The sequence below is a fragment of the Charadrius vociferus genome, unplaced genomic scaffold (assembly GCF_000708025.1).
Source record: "Charadrius vociferus isolate BGI_N301 unplaced genomic scaffold, ASM70802v2 scaffold699, whole genome shotgun sequence".
In the NCBI taxonomy this organism is placed as follows: domain Eukaryota; kingdom Metazoa; phylum Chordata; class Aves; order Charadriiformes; family Charadriidae; genus Charadrius; species Charadrius vociferus.
In genome coordinates this window covers 372,680-387,726 of record NW_009650207.1, presented here as the reverse complement: position 1 = coordinate 387,726, position 15,047 = coordinate 372,680, and the positions used below count along the sequence as shown (strand labels likewise).

Genomic DNA, 15,047 nt, shown 5'->3' with positions numbered 1-15,047 from the left:
TAAGTATTTGTATGTATTAATAAGATCCCCCCTCAATCTTCTTTTCTCTAGACTAAAGAGACCCAAGTCCCTCAGCCTTTCTCCATATGAGAGATGTATCTCATCCAAAATCAGCCAAAATGATTGTATTGAGATGTATCTCATCTCAATCTCAGCCAAAAACGCAGCTGTTCAGACGGAGGGGAATCACGGCCTCCCTCCTCTCCAGGGGGGCTGTAACCCGGCAGCTACCAAAGCAGGAGCACTGCCTTCAGTTTACAAAGGGATAGGAAAATACCCCACTTACTGAATTCAAGGAATTTCCTCGTTTTCCTGCCTGTTGTCTTCCCTGTGGAAAGGCCAAACTAGGGAGCCTTCCACACTCCTTGGTAGGGGAACGGTTCCACCAAATGTTGTTCACTGACACTTTAAAAGTGTTCCCATGCTTTTTTTAAGCACACAGCCTAGGTCCGGGCTCCCGAATTCGTGGAGTTACGGCACTCAGGAGCTGGACCTAAGGTTACAAAAGCCTAACTAAGAGTCCAAGCGTCACGCAGGAGGCTGAGACGCCCCTGAGGCTGCTCTCCTGCTCCCAGGGCTCTTCCCACCCTGCAGCGGGGTACCACAGCCTCCCCGTGCCCATCCGGGGGGTCCAATGGGAACCGCACCAGCGCACGGAGCGCTGCTCCTCGCGTGCCTGCTGACCATCCTGCACCAGAAACATGCCGCACGCCCACAAGTGCGCTGTTGGATGCTACAGCCACATTTAAATACATCACTCTTACACCTCCTCCCTTTGTGAATACAGAGCTCGTGGAGCAAAAAAGAAGAATTAAAAAATGTAGCTTCAACACTTCAATTTTTTCATAGAAAATTTGAGGATGAACGGTTATGCTGCCAGTTAAAACACAAGCAAACCTATAGGTCAGAAGTCTTGGCTTAGATTTAAGTTATTTGTAGAATACAAAAAAATTTTTTAAGAAGTACTGGAAGATTTCTTTTTTTTTTACTTGAATACAGTCACTTTATTATACTGTCTTATATCACTTAAGATAGAGCTTAATTTATCTCCAAGCAGCCTCAGTCGAAATTAATTTCTTGCTTAATTCCTTATTGGTAACATGCTTAGGAACTTTTAAGACAGCAATTGATTGCATCGCACATTTAAAATATCGTTCACTTCCCAATACAGCATCTTTAATAATCATTTAAGTTTTCAATTAAAGTAGGGTGCCAACATTAAAAGAAAGAAGATAATCCTGGGAGACAATAACTGCTCCATGCACAGTAAATTTTTTTTACTATTATTCTCAAGATATCTACTTGATTAACATAATTAGGTTAACCCAAAAGCCACTGTTTCTAATCTTTTTTCAGTTGGGAATTTGCTGGGAGTTTCTGTTACACTGGACGGAGTGGGTGAGCGGTACACACAGGGGCGCTTTCTCCCAGCAGCGTTACCTGGTCTGGTGACAGGGTGGTGACATCTCTCTGGCAACTCCATTTCACAGCTGCATAAACCGGAGCCAAAAGACGAAGTGAGATGTAGCAGGGCAGATCGCAAAGCGGTGGCAAAATTTGCATTAGAAATCAAAACATGCCAACATTGCTCAGTTTCTTACAAGCCTGATCAGCCGCGACACAACAGCAATGGCAGGGGAAAGCAGAGGAGGCAGAGGAGCCTTCTGCCGCATCCCAGGTGCAATCAGTTCACACCATCGGCGTCAGAGAAACATGGGAGGTATCAATATCGTAGAATCACAGAATCACATAATGGTTTAAGTTGGAAGGGACCTTGAGGATCATCCAGTTCCACCCCCGTGCCCTGGGCAGGGACCCCTCCCACCAGCCCAGGTTGCCCAAGGGCACGTCCAGCCTGGCCTTGAACACCTCCAGGGATGGGGCCTCAACAACCTCTCTGGGTGACCTGCGCCAGTGCCTCACCACCCTCAAACTAAAAAAGTTCTTCCTAATGTTGCATCTAAACCTGCCCTCTTCCAGTTTAAAGCCATTCCCCCTCGTCTCGTCCTATCACTACATGCCCCAGTAAAAAGTCCCTCCCCAGCTCTCCTGTAGCCCCTTTAGGCACTGGAAGGCCACAATAAGATCTCCCCGGAGCCTTCTCTTCTCCAGGCTGAACAGCCCCAACTCTCTCAGCCTCTCCTCACCCACCATTTATTCCTGTTCCGAGATATGACCCAAATTCTTCCACACTCTGCCTTGGCTGTACAAGCTCTACTATCCTGAAGTAACACTATCACGATAATTGTATCAGGTATGAATGCCCACGTTTGAGTCCTGGTTAAGAGACCGGCCACACTGCCAAGCAGCCGATATCTTAGCCAGAGTAGGCAAACACCAGATTGTAACCATATTTTAAGCTTCTATTCTTCTGCATCTGTGCAGGGGGGGATCTCTGTGCCTACACTGAAGCCTGAAGACACAAGCTGCTAACGCCCCTTAGCTCTCACAGATAGATACGGGCATCTTCTACCGCAGCTTCAATAAACAATACCTGGAGAGAGTTTCTCGTACCTTTGAGCACACATACTCCTTCACAGGAGAGGGGCACGGTAAAAACAAGGCCCTTTCTTTCCTTCCAATTTCATCAGCCCCGCAAGTGAAGCTTTCCGTGGGGAAGCCATTTTGAGTCCTTGGGATTTCCCAACATGTATTTTTAACCTATCTAGCAGGGATAACATCCTTAGTAATCAATTTGACTCATGATTCCTATTTCAAATGCAGGCTCATACCCAGACGAAAAAAGCGCCCTTTACATGGCAATATATACAGAACAATAACATTGCCAGATGGTGTAATACTGAACAGAATTAATTTCACACATGATGTTTTCAAGGTGTTAAAATATGTCACAGCTTCTGCTAATAAAACATCTTCCTCTTCCCTCCTCCTTTTAAGAAAACGTTACATTCCCACCAGCCCGTATTTTACATTATATGTGTTTTCAATTCTGATAAGGGCAGCTGATTGCTTGCAAACCTAATTACAGTCAAATGAAAGTCTTTCAGAACCATCATTAGCAATTAGGGCCCGCTGGATTTGCAGTGTATCATTTAGAGAGGTATAATTCAATAGCTTATTGAAAAATTGCAGGTGAAACTGGTGATTATAAGGGGGGGGAACTGCCTGTGACACGTCACTGCAGGCAAATCTTCCCTAAAGTGGCAGCTTCTACGAGCGGCTGATCAATGAATGCAGGTGTTTGCTTCGGCGTGCCGCGCAGCCCAGCTCCTCGCCTCGCTCGGAAAACCTTAGCCGCATCCTGTCATCGCGCTCGGTTTTGTGAATGGCTCTGGATTCCACATTATGTGCCTGTTTTTGTGTCTGTTTGCGAGGAATCCAAAGGGCCTATTCAGGAACTTCATTAAACCTGGGGGGGATGTGCAGCATGGAACAACAGGCGCACGAAGCAACACATCATTTTTCAGTCCTTTCTATAGAGAACAACAATCTTTTCTGTGCCCAGTGAGCTCAATTATATATTATCAGGGCCCAGAAGTTGTTTGGATGCTTTCGAGCAGCTGGGTGCCTTCACAGATGACGCACTGGATATGGTGACTGCGGGTTAAGTGCAGCTGGAGATTTCTGTGGCCTCTGATCACAAGCAAACAGCAGTTGAGAATCACAAAACGCTTGTAATTCAAGCACTGTTTGTCACCAATGGCGGTTTCTGAGAGGGAAACAAGAGGGAACACTGAAGAGCAGCCCGGCTTTTAGACACGCGCTCTCTCACCCATACCGAAATCCCCACACTGCGCGTGTGTGCAAAATAACGCGTGGTTCCCTTTCAAGGATGAAATTACCGACTGGCCAGCATGAAGCACTCAACGTTTTAACAGAATGATAGCAGACTAGATAACACCGAGCTGGACATTAGCAGACACAGGTGACATTAATCCACACGACGGGCCCCCTCTTCGGGCATATCCCTTCATACGCACACCCTTGTGTAACATTTACCCCTCCGAAAAACCACGCTGCTCAGCCTGGACCTGCGCACAACCCCACAGACATGCTCCTCCTCTTCCATCCTACAAAGGCTTCTCAAAGCCCCAACCCACCTACCTCCCTTTACCACACAAGCATCTTCTTCCACGGTGTTATGACAGCCACTCACGCCGTCACGTAACCTCACAGCACGGTTACCTGTGTACGGCCCTTGCTATATTTTCAGGGCTGTAATCTGATTTTTTCATCATTCCATAGTTTAATTTCCAAATTAACTGTTGTTAATAAGGTGGATTGACAAAGAAATCCAAATAAACAATGCCCTTGGATGACACAACACCAACACGGAGCCGGCAGTTTCGTTAACCCAGTGCCCCCTGCAAAGTCCTGTTCCAACACTTGCTTGGGGTGACTTAGACCTTTTGGCAACACTTGCACATAATCAAACCGTGCTGTGTAGGCTGCAACAAACCGCAAACCTATTATTTTCAAACACCAGCACAACCACTTCGAAATTACATTAAAATAAAAATTTAAATCCCCTCTCTCTTTACAAACAGTGTGGAAAGAAACGTTATCTCCGTTATGCATGGCAGTACCGCTGCTGACCCGATGCCTCGCTGGTACGACTCCTAAAGGCGTGCAACGCTGTCCGGAGCTCGACGAGTGGGCAGAAAGGTTGCCTCTAACATCAGTCGTACAGAGCCAGACCTCCACCAGCGCACAACCAGCCCCACGGCAGCCGGCAGGGCTTGCAAACCCCTCTGCTGCCCTGCCCCAGCTATTTTCACAGCCCGGGCTCCTTCCTCATCTTCAGTAGTTTCAGAGTCACTGAAATCCACTGGCTGCCAGGAAGGTAATCCCAAATCACAGCAGCTACGTAAAAGGAGATTCAAGCCTTTATCACTCATTCCGGGTGCGTGCGGGTTGTATGCAGTATTTCCGAGGTGTCTGACCTCACACTGCACAAATATATATATGGCTTTTTTCCCTTGGTGCTGCACAGATCTACAAGTTGGGAGTCAAAGAAATTAAGCAGTTCTCCGTGGTTGCACAGAATACTTGTAGCTGCTAGTGCACTCCCAAAGCCCACCCACAATTTCATTTTCAATTAACAGCTCTTAGAAAAGCAGTAATGAAAGCAGTTGCTAAAGAGCACTCAGATGTCATTGAGAGACTGCAAACCCAAACTGTAAATAGCACATTGTAAATCGCTTGTCACCACAGTCAGCTCTCACTGGAATCACACTGCCGGTGACAATCAAACCCATCTGCTCAGCTCCCCAACCAATGTCACCACAAACCATACAGCTAACACCCACCTCCCGCTCCGCTCTCATTACCTGTCATGTGCAGGCTTGTCTAAGAGTGTGCAAAAGCCGTTGCCAACAGTAAGAGTGATTAAATGCAGCTCACGCAACGGTTATTTCACCCTCCGCACCACAAGTTTGCTGCACTGAAGCACCTCTGCACCAGAGGACAAGTGTGCTACAACTAAATCTGCAACACAATTAACGACATGATGTTCGCAAGCCACGATGATGAGGGACAAGAGTGGCCATCCAGATCAGCCATCAAAAGCCTCAGCAGTCTCAAATTTAAGCTGTATAGATTCAGGGCGAGACTGCCAAGGGGACCGCGGACTTAATTCTGAGAAGGAAAAACTTCAATGCTTCCCTCCCTCCCCTTTAATTGATTCATGTAATGGACTACAAGGTTAAAGCTAATAGTTTATGATGCTTGTAGCTGATGACTGCCAGAGTCAGCGGCGTATCTTTTTTTGCTGTTCTTCCCATTTTTCCTTTATCTCACTAAAATTTACCTCCTAATTCATCTCTCCATCATGAGTTTCTTCCCCTTATTCCTCATCTGCCCCTTATTTATTACCAATTTGTCTCCTTCCTGGCACTCACACGCTACCTGGGATTGGGATTTGATATTCTGCAAGCGCCTGTGAAATCAGCCGGTGAAGGTGGAGCCCGGGAGCAGTTGGCTCTCATGTATACATAAGCCAGCTAAGATACCACTTGCCCAGCACACAGATTGCTGTTTTAGAAGCATCTCCTGAAGACGATCCTTTTCTGCAAGAAGGCATCTGAATCTCCCAACAGATAAAGAAAACAATGAAGGAAATAGTAGAGGTAGCAAAAGTCAACGTCTTCTGCTCTTTCCAAAACACACCCCCACTGAATAAAGAGAAACAGTCCTTCCCTCTCACTATCAAAGTTCTCTCAATGCTCCTTCTACAATGAAAACTCATTGTTTCCTAGTGTGCCCCACTCTGCTCAAACCTTGAGGAATAAAAACTCATTAAGAACTATTTAAAAATTTCTGCCAACCTTTCACTAGTTTAAAAATGTTCACTTTAAGATTTCCAAATGATTTTTACAGAAAACACATAAAAACACACCATCACCAATTAACGTAAAGGAAATTAAATTTAAAACGCTGGAGAAATATTCTGATGAGTCTTATGTTTGCTTAACGCCAACTAAAATTTCCTTGAGGCATTTAATAAGTACATTTATAAAAGCTCACAAAGCAGAGTTCAAAAGTCTTCTCGCTAGTAAAATACGAGCCTTAATTAACCTACAGTTTCACATTTTCTGGATTTCAATAAACCTGTAGGCATTTAAGCATAGCTGGATAAATACCTGCATGAATACTGCAAGGATTTTCTCTGAAAACTAATTAGCAGTCCTTCCAATAGCTGACTTCAACTAAATCTGTTTGACAAGGGAGCTTCATACCGTAAATCCTGCATGTGAGAGTTACTTGCAGCAGATAACAGATTTCACAGAAAGGCGTATCAGACAGGCCTGTTAACTACTGGTAAAACAACGAACAAGATCTGCGGGTATAAAACATTTCCCAACAGGGACGGACTGCAGCCCAGGTCTCAGGCCAGCACTGAGACTGCATCCTGCCGTCCAATTATAATATTCCCATGTGACAATTCAGGATTCCTCCAGGGACCACAGGGACAAGATACGTTGTTTACCTATAAAATATATAGCCCTAATATAGCAAAGACACCATATCCAGAGGCATACTGAACTTTAATTGGCTTTGGACTCCTTAATTTGCCAAGCACAAAACACAGTGGCCCCAGTTCTTGGTTTGTCACCTGAGAAGGCTGATAAGCAACTGTACTTCCCATTGAGAGCCCGGGAATTCAGTGGGATGGAGCTGAGTGGGGAAACAAACCCAAAGCGTGCAGCCAAGAGTCACTCTAGGAGGAACAGTGTTACACAATCAGAGAAAACCATCCTCAGAACTTACCAGCTCCCTCCTCTTTTGGAGGTCTTCACCATTTGTCTTGAAAGGAAACAGAAAACGCTTACCAGAAATACTATATATAAAGGTTGCGGGCACGTCTTTTCAAATAAGCTTTAGAGTCTTTTCCATGACATCTTTTTTCCACGTCTAAGTGCCAAAGCCACTTGGATTTGTCAGCACCTAAACCGTTCATGAGACTAAAATGTTCTTATCTAAGGAGCTATACCCCTACCAAATGTATTAAATTTATATTGAGCAAGATACTTTCCTCTCAGCCTTATCCCTCAGGAATTAAGCAGAGTGCTCAGATTTATCAGCTAAAAGGAAAACCATTTTCTACGACATTTGTCAACTCAATACCTTCCAAGCCAGTGTATATTTATTCCTAAAAACATAACCTCACAAATAACCTCCATCAGCAGCGAGGCTGACTCCTTCATAGCTTAAGTACCGGGCAGAAAGGTTTCACCTGACAGTAAGCTATGCCAGGGGAATCAAATAGTGCAAGAAGTCAGCTTTTACGAAGGCCAGTTCGTACTGCACAGAGCAGATACATTTACCATTTGACATCCTAAAAAGGAACAGAGCGAAGACCACGTAGGTGAACACAGAAAACAGGCAAGGAAACACAGCAACCTTCAAAATCTGCTTGTAACATAACCATTGCATCAGCTATCCTGAAGAGTTTCCCCATTCCCTTTGAAATACAAAGTAAAATTAAATTAGAAGAAATGCCTTTAATGGGTGTGGTAGTGTGGAATCGGCATTTTACAATTTCTTTGCTTTTCTGAAGCACTGTATAATCTCTTATTTTATTTCTATACGTAGTGTAGGCTTAAAAATAATCATGAAAACATATTTTTTTACCTGCTTCTGCAACTCTGAACATCAAAACTGAATACACGTGAATATACTTGTCATCCTCAATGTTCCTTCCATTTCCCTGAGCTCACAAAATGAGAAGCAGGGAATTCTCACTATTTGCTAAAAGTTTCTCTGCAAAGCAATGTTTGATTTGCACCAAACAAGGATGAAGACTCCTTCAATGAATATCACCATCTCCATTAGACATATCAATTTTGGTTAAAGAGTCATTAATATCACTCAAATTTAGGTCAAAACTGACCTCTTTACTGTTACATTAGGTTTCAGTTTTACAGACAATGAGCCAAACGGCCATACAGGCGTGTGCTGTACTTAAACCGCCCAGCTGTAATTCAGTGTTTAACATATGACAAACACACAAGGGATATTTATTCAAAAAAAGCAAAACATGGCTCATTTTTCTGCATCCTGCTCACCAGAGAAATCACACTTGTCCCGCGTTCTTTTTTAAAAAACAAGAAATACAACACTGCACAGCCCTAAACAGGAGTCCCAGGTTTCCAGCCTGAAGCTTTGCCACCCTGGATGCTCTCTGCTCACTTCTGTCACACGTGCGCCACAGCTACGGCAGTAAGGGAACACCGGTGTTGGGAAGGCAAGAAGTTCTTGCTCACGGGTAGGTGATTAGTCACCCAAAAGAGCACACACCAGTACCACTGACATCCTACAAATGAGCTCCTCACATGTAATCAGTCTTAGAGCTTTGTCTTGATTAACAGCTGCCCCTCTCGCAATTACCTCACCTTGCCCTTGATGTTCAAGGGGGTCTTATGCTTCTGCGTTCAAAGTCTAAAGACATGAAGGCATATTTATAGCACAAAGTTGGCCTAACAGTGTAATAGACAGACCACATTTGTTTGCCCTGACAGTCTCACAGCCAGCCTATGAAATGCTCTTCCAACCTCTGCGCATTTATTAATCAACTCAGCTCTAGCATCAATACGCTGCTTGCTTTCCCACTCAATTAATCTCTGCTAGCACCAGGACACGGTACCAAGCAGCATCCGAGAGCCCAAGAATAAAACAACTATGAAGGGATTAAAACAAGTGATCCCCCAAAATGAGAAATCCATACCATGTACCAACAGCCAAAGCCCTCCCTCCCCGCCACGGGCAACTCGGCTCCCACCTGTCTCAGGCCCTTGGGTATCTTCTTCCTTTTCCCCAGGTGCTGACAAAGATTACGATCATTTTCTCGGTCGGAGCTGTACTGGTGGTGGTGAAGTCTGTTCTTTTTCGGAAGATACGACAGCCCATTGGTAAGTGCTTCCCGTTTCTTCTTGGCTAGAGGATTCTGTCGCTTCTCCACGCGTTCCTGAGGTTTCAGAGCTATGTCCTTCTGCAGAGGGAGGGAGTGGGGGAAGGAAGAGAAGAAAAACACAGAGGTTAAGACACGGCTCTCATTTGGTCGCCCTCTTTAAGCAGCAATTCTAGGTGACCAGCAAAGCATTCTCGAGGCAATGCTGCAGTCACCAGAAGAGGAGAAAGCAGTCTTCACTGGCGTCCACGTAACCAAAAGATAGGCAAATGCAAAATAAAATCTTTAAGATGAAACGAGCGCAGAGAAGCAGACACATACTCCTACAGCTTTCGTACCATCAACCTCATAATTCTGAAACACATCTTGTAGATCAAGTAAGCATGCATTTAGAAGACAGCATATGTTTATAATGTTTAAATTAACAATCGTCTTTGATTTAAACGAGGCTTGGCTTTTCACATTCATTTGTATTATTTCTTGTGTGCGACAGGACAAGGCAAGAGCTGACCTAAATCCAATTAAAGCCAACGAATCTCAGTTGGCTTCAGTGGATGTTTCCCTCAAGCCTGATCTATGCAGAAGATTTCCAAATCTCAGTTGGGGGGGGGGAAGCAGCAGCTTGTGTTTGAAAACTTTGTTACTGACCCTTCTTTAAACCTCAGAATCCATGTATGTCTATAAAAAACATTCAAGTCTTGTAACAAACACCAGTTTTGTCACTTAGCCTACAGCTACTGTATTTTCTTACTGAAAACCTGCGACACACAGAATTCATATTTTTGTTTCAAATAAACATTACTTGAAAAAAAAGTCTCCAATAACACAAAATTGAAGGCAGAGGAAGAGGAGGCTGGAAGGTCATTGGGAGAGAAGAATTAGAAGCTATTGGAAAGGTGAAAATTGCAATGCATATTGGGCATCTAATAAATACAACTTGCTAAGTCACATCCACTCCAAGAACTCCATATGTAGGAGTACAGTATTTCCATATAAGAAGGATATTACTTAAATAATGTAATAGTTCAAGCCTACTTTACTAACATGCCTGGCTCTTTTGACCAAAAGCTCTCCATGCCCTACCATCAAGTACTATATGATCTTGTATATCTTCATGCCTCTGTTTATTGTCACTTAAAATTATAACCGACTGCAGGAAAGAAATTGGGCTGTTGATCCCTGTGTCACAAAAAGATTGAGGTTCAAATTATGCCATCTTTTAATGCAAAAAACCCCCATGCCTAAAGGCAAAAATCAGTTTGGCTTTAATTAAAGAATGCTGCCTAAATGCCTATCTAAAACACAAGAGCTTCACAAAATTCATAACTAAAACCAATGAGAACATTAATTAAACAGAAGACAGTCAACGTTCAAATTTGATATTTGGTAAAAAGAATAATTTTACAAGTGTTAAAGAAGGGAGCGTGGAACGGACGCTGTAAGACACTTTTTCTAACTTTTCTTCACCTAAGACACCGTGGGAAATATCCTAAGCTTTTCTCCCCACAGTGTTACTCGTATCAGAAAAGTTAGGAGCTTTATCCAAGCTTATGAAAAAAATCTTTAGCACCCTTAGTTTTAAAGCAGGATCGGTATTTTAAGAACATCATGTGTCTCTTCTCTGGTTTCTCCAGCTATTAAAAAAAAGAGGCAGTGGTAGCACCGATCATCATTACATGCTTTGAGCTCTCCTTGTGAAAAGCGCTGTACACAAGCTGAGAGATCTGATGGAGCAAGCCCAAGGTAAAATAAAGCAAGAAGAATCACTTTCCTGAGCACACCTTCTGTCTCCTTTCCCAGGAAGGTTTTAGATTTAGATATATGCCACAACCGCACGATGGCAAATGCTCAGGTGTCTTATTATGGTTACTATTTCACCAATTCTCACCGTCAATAGCTTCATAAAATAGCAACTACAAACACATGTTGACCTCCTGGATAACAACTGCAGAGCAACTGGCACAGCAATTCCTGCATTTATTCAGCTACACTTTGTGAACTAAACTGGAAAAACGCTGCCATTCCCGCAGAGCAACTTCAACGCAGCAGAAGAGCACCAGAGTTACAACTTGTTCAATGCACTCCATTGAAACACTGAGATATTTTATCATAGAACTGATTTATGCCTTAAGATAAGTATCATCGTGCTGCTAACGATAAACATAAATCTTTATTTTTTTCAGATCCGTATCAAAAACCCCAGTGCCTTATGAATAGCACTGCACAGGACTCCTGTTAAAACACAGAGCTTGCATTCATAGATAGAAATGCTATTAAGAGAGATTCACTCTAAATTTGAAAGGTTGAAGGAGTGAAGAAAGGGAAACTTTCTAGAAAAGAAATATTCTCCTAATGACTAAATAGCTTTTGTGGGATTATTTTTTTTTTATTTTATTTTTTTTTCCCCCTCAGCTAGGGATGTAAATGAAGCAGTGGCAGGCTTCCAGAAACTTATAAAATGTCTAATGGGTCTAGCGCCGCCATCAAGAAATTACTAGCTCCCAATAGCTTTAAGGAGGGTCTAAGATGGGTCCGATTTTGCAGATCACTATGGGCATATCTGGGATCTCCTCCAGAAGAAGAAGCCCACGTTCTAGCCAACATCATAAAGTTTCGCGAATTGTCACGATACACCTAAAGCAAAGTTTAGCTCATGTCAGAACCGGGATGATAGAATCCGCGTATACACCTAGAGGAAAGGTTAGCTGCAGTTTCACAAAGCCTTCTGCAAACTCTATGAAAATGTGTCTTCCAAGACAGAAGGAACAATTTGCAGAAATCTCCAAAAATAAGGTGCCTCTTCTGCTCATAACCAAAGAGAGGAAAGGGAGCTCCATATTCTGCAAATTGTGAAAGCAGGCCTTAAATCCAGTTTGGTGGGTGGGCTTACTATGACATTTAGACACAAAGACTGGTGTTTAGACAACCACGTTCCTCCAAATCAGCCGTCTGTTTTTCACCAGCTGACATCACTGCAGAGAAAATTACAGAGTGCTGTGGGTCAAACCCCTGTATTATCGCATTGTACGGTAGAACCTCTCATTGCTTTCAACAGATATACAATTTGGCCTTAAAATATATATGTATACAGAACTAGGTATTAAATTCTTCATCTGCAGACTGGACGGCAACAGGACATGTGAAAAGAATAAAAGCTTAGACGCAAGTGGATAGGATGCATTAAAACTTGGCTGAATAGAGATCACTCGGGGCGTCGATCCTCATGTCTGAGGGTGCAAACTGCCCGGGATTGCGGCGGACGCACCGTCGGTACAGCAGCACGGCACAGGAGGCCGTGGAGGACGTGCACGGATCCTGTCTGCGCAGACGCTGTTGGGTTCGGCGGAGGCGGCGCTTGGCTGGGAACCGCGGCTCTGCATAAATCACTTCCCCACTCTCTGCCCTTTCTCCCTCATCCAATTTTTATCTTTCTGTTGTTTAGATAGGACAATAGCTGTACCATGCCGTGTGCTAGTACATTAGCCAGCACAATCTTAATTACAGACTTCAGGCATCATCATGATTAGAGTAATAAGCTGTAATTACTCTAAGGTGACAGGACTGCACAGACCTTATCTACATAGATAAGGAGATGTAGTAATATTTCATGTCGAGACGTATTTTTCAGCAGCTACCCACGGAGTCGATTCCAACTAAGTAGCAGACCTGCGAACAACACATTCAGACTTTAATGGAGGTTTTTCTCCTCTCCTGCCAGCATACAAGCCCACACATTATTAAATAAATCCTACAAACATATTAGGCATGGTTTAAAACCATCTTATTCAGAGATATCTTTCATCAGTAAAGTGCCTTAAGTGTATCAGGAAGGTGACTTAAATGTATAAATATGTAATTACATGCAATTCAATGCAAAAGTGCATTAATATTTATGAGTGTACTGTATAATCTAAAAAAATTTCCATTTGTTTTATTTCTATTGGGCACATTAATCAACCTGATACCGCTGTACGTGCCATAGCGGAGAAGAGCCGCCCATGCTGAACAGACTCCTGCCGCGACGTCAGCGAGCAGGAGGGCTGCTGAAGCCTGATGGGGTGGCACTGCAATCATCTCAGCTCCAATTAAAATTAACAATTTCAATCCAGGCCCTGCATTTGGTGAGGGGAGGAGACGCTGCCTCCGTGGGTACATCAGATAATTTCTTGAGGTAGGAGGCCTGAAGGACACACTGCATTCTCATCAAGTGTTAAGCTTTCAGGGAGCAATGCCTGATTTATTTCAGGAGAGCCCATCTTCTTGCCATGTAAATGACAGCTCATTAATTATAAATCAGAACCTCGAGGGCAGCCGAGCAGTGCTACACACTGCTTTGCGGGGTACACACTTCACCCCCATGAATCTCACCCGAGAGCCAGTCTGCCACTGCTGCCCTTTCCTCCGGCCCCTGCCCTCCAGGCACCCTCCCAACCACGACGACTTAAAACTACATGGAAACAACAGGAACTCTGTTCCGCCCCTTATTACAGGATTTTTCTAGAGGAACACCTGATGAAAAGCAACGCTGTAAATGCACTGTGCAGCAAATGCACTGCAGGCACTTCTCTGGATGAAAATTTCAGGTGCCGCTCAGGAATTTCAAGCCTTCATCTTTCCAAGTCATCCCTGTGGATTGTCTTTGTCATTCCAGCATTGCAAGAACTTACTTTCTGAATTCGCACTCAACATGACCCCAGTAAAGTGCAACTTTTAAAAACTGATTATTAAAAACAAAAGTAGATTACAGAGCAGGGCCAGTAAAACCAAATAATGACTGCCTCAGTCTACGACTATATCCCAATGTTTTGCTCCTCAGGTTCTTGCTGAAGTCCACAACAGCTTTATCAGAGCCCAACAATTTATCCTTCACTCCAACAATAAAATTTAGTATAAAGAAATAAGACACTTTTCAAACCCCAAAATTATTAAACAGTCATGAAACGTCAATGTAATGCTCCACTTAAAACACAAATCATTAGGAAAGCAAGCTTGAATCTCCCAGTTTGCCCCTGTCCACTCTTCTGACATCCAAGCATCCTTGTCAACAGACTTGGAAGAAAGGAATTTCTGGAGCCTTTTGTCTACTTTCAAGGTACAGACAAGTCATGTTTCATCAGGAACACTAGTGCAGAAGGAAAAAGCCAATTAAGGGGAAAAAAAAATTAAAAATACGTTTTCACTAGCTACAAAAGTTGACTGGAAATTCCTTCCAAGTTACGGACACGACTGTAACCCAGACTCAGCCCCTCGGCACTGGCTGTCGGCTGCAGAAGCGCCTCCGTGGCCAGGGACGGTACGGGAGCAGAAGCGAGAAGCAGCCAAAGGGCTTCCTACGAACAAACACACAAACAAAACCACTGACAAAACCACCCACCACCTCCATATTAGCTGAAATAATTTTTTACAACAGTTTAGCTTGCAAGAAATTAAGATGCCCAGAGAGTACAGCTGAGAGAAACACTGCAGCTTCGTTAGCAGCGCGCAGTGGGTATGGTCAGCTGGGAATCCAGTAGAGCAACACACAGCACGCTGCACAAACTGATCCCAAACCCTCTCAGAATCAGGAAACTATGTCAGTCTGAGGGTTTCAAATTTGCTATCGCACCTTGACAGTCTTTATTGACTCATACTGTGCTTTCTGTTACCTTTGAGAAGAATTTTTATAGCTGATGGAACA

General features: G+C 43.7%; 1 protein-coding gene across 1 annotated transcript in view; it reads right to left on the bottom strand.

Moving 5' to 3' along the window:
- Nucleotides 1-15,047, bottom strand: part of LOC104293461 (autism susceptibility gene 2 protein-like) — a 264,670-nt gene that overhangs the window by 148,205 nt on the left and 101,418 nt on the right. The window contains exon 2 of the mRNA XM_009892964.1: nt 9,242-9,451. Coding sequence (XP_009891266.1) covers nt 9,242-9,451 — 210 coding nt within the window. The remainder of the gene's footprint in view (nt 1-9,241; nt 9,452-15,047) is intronic.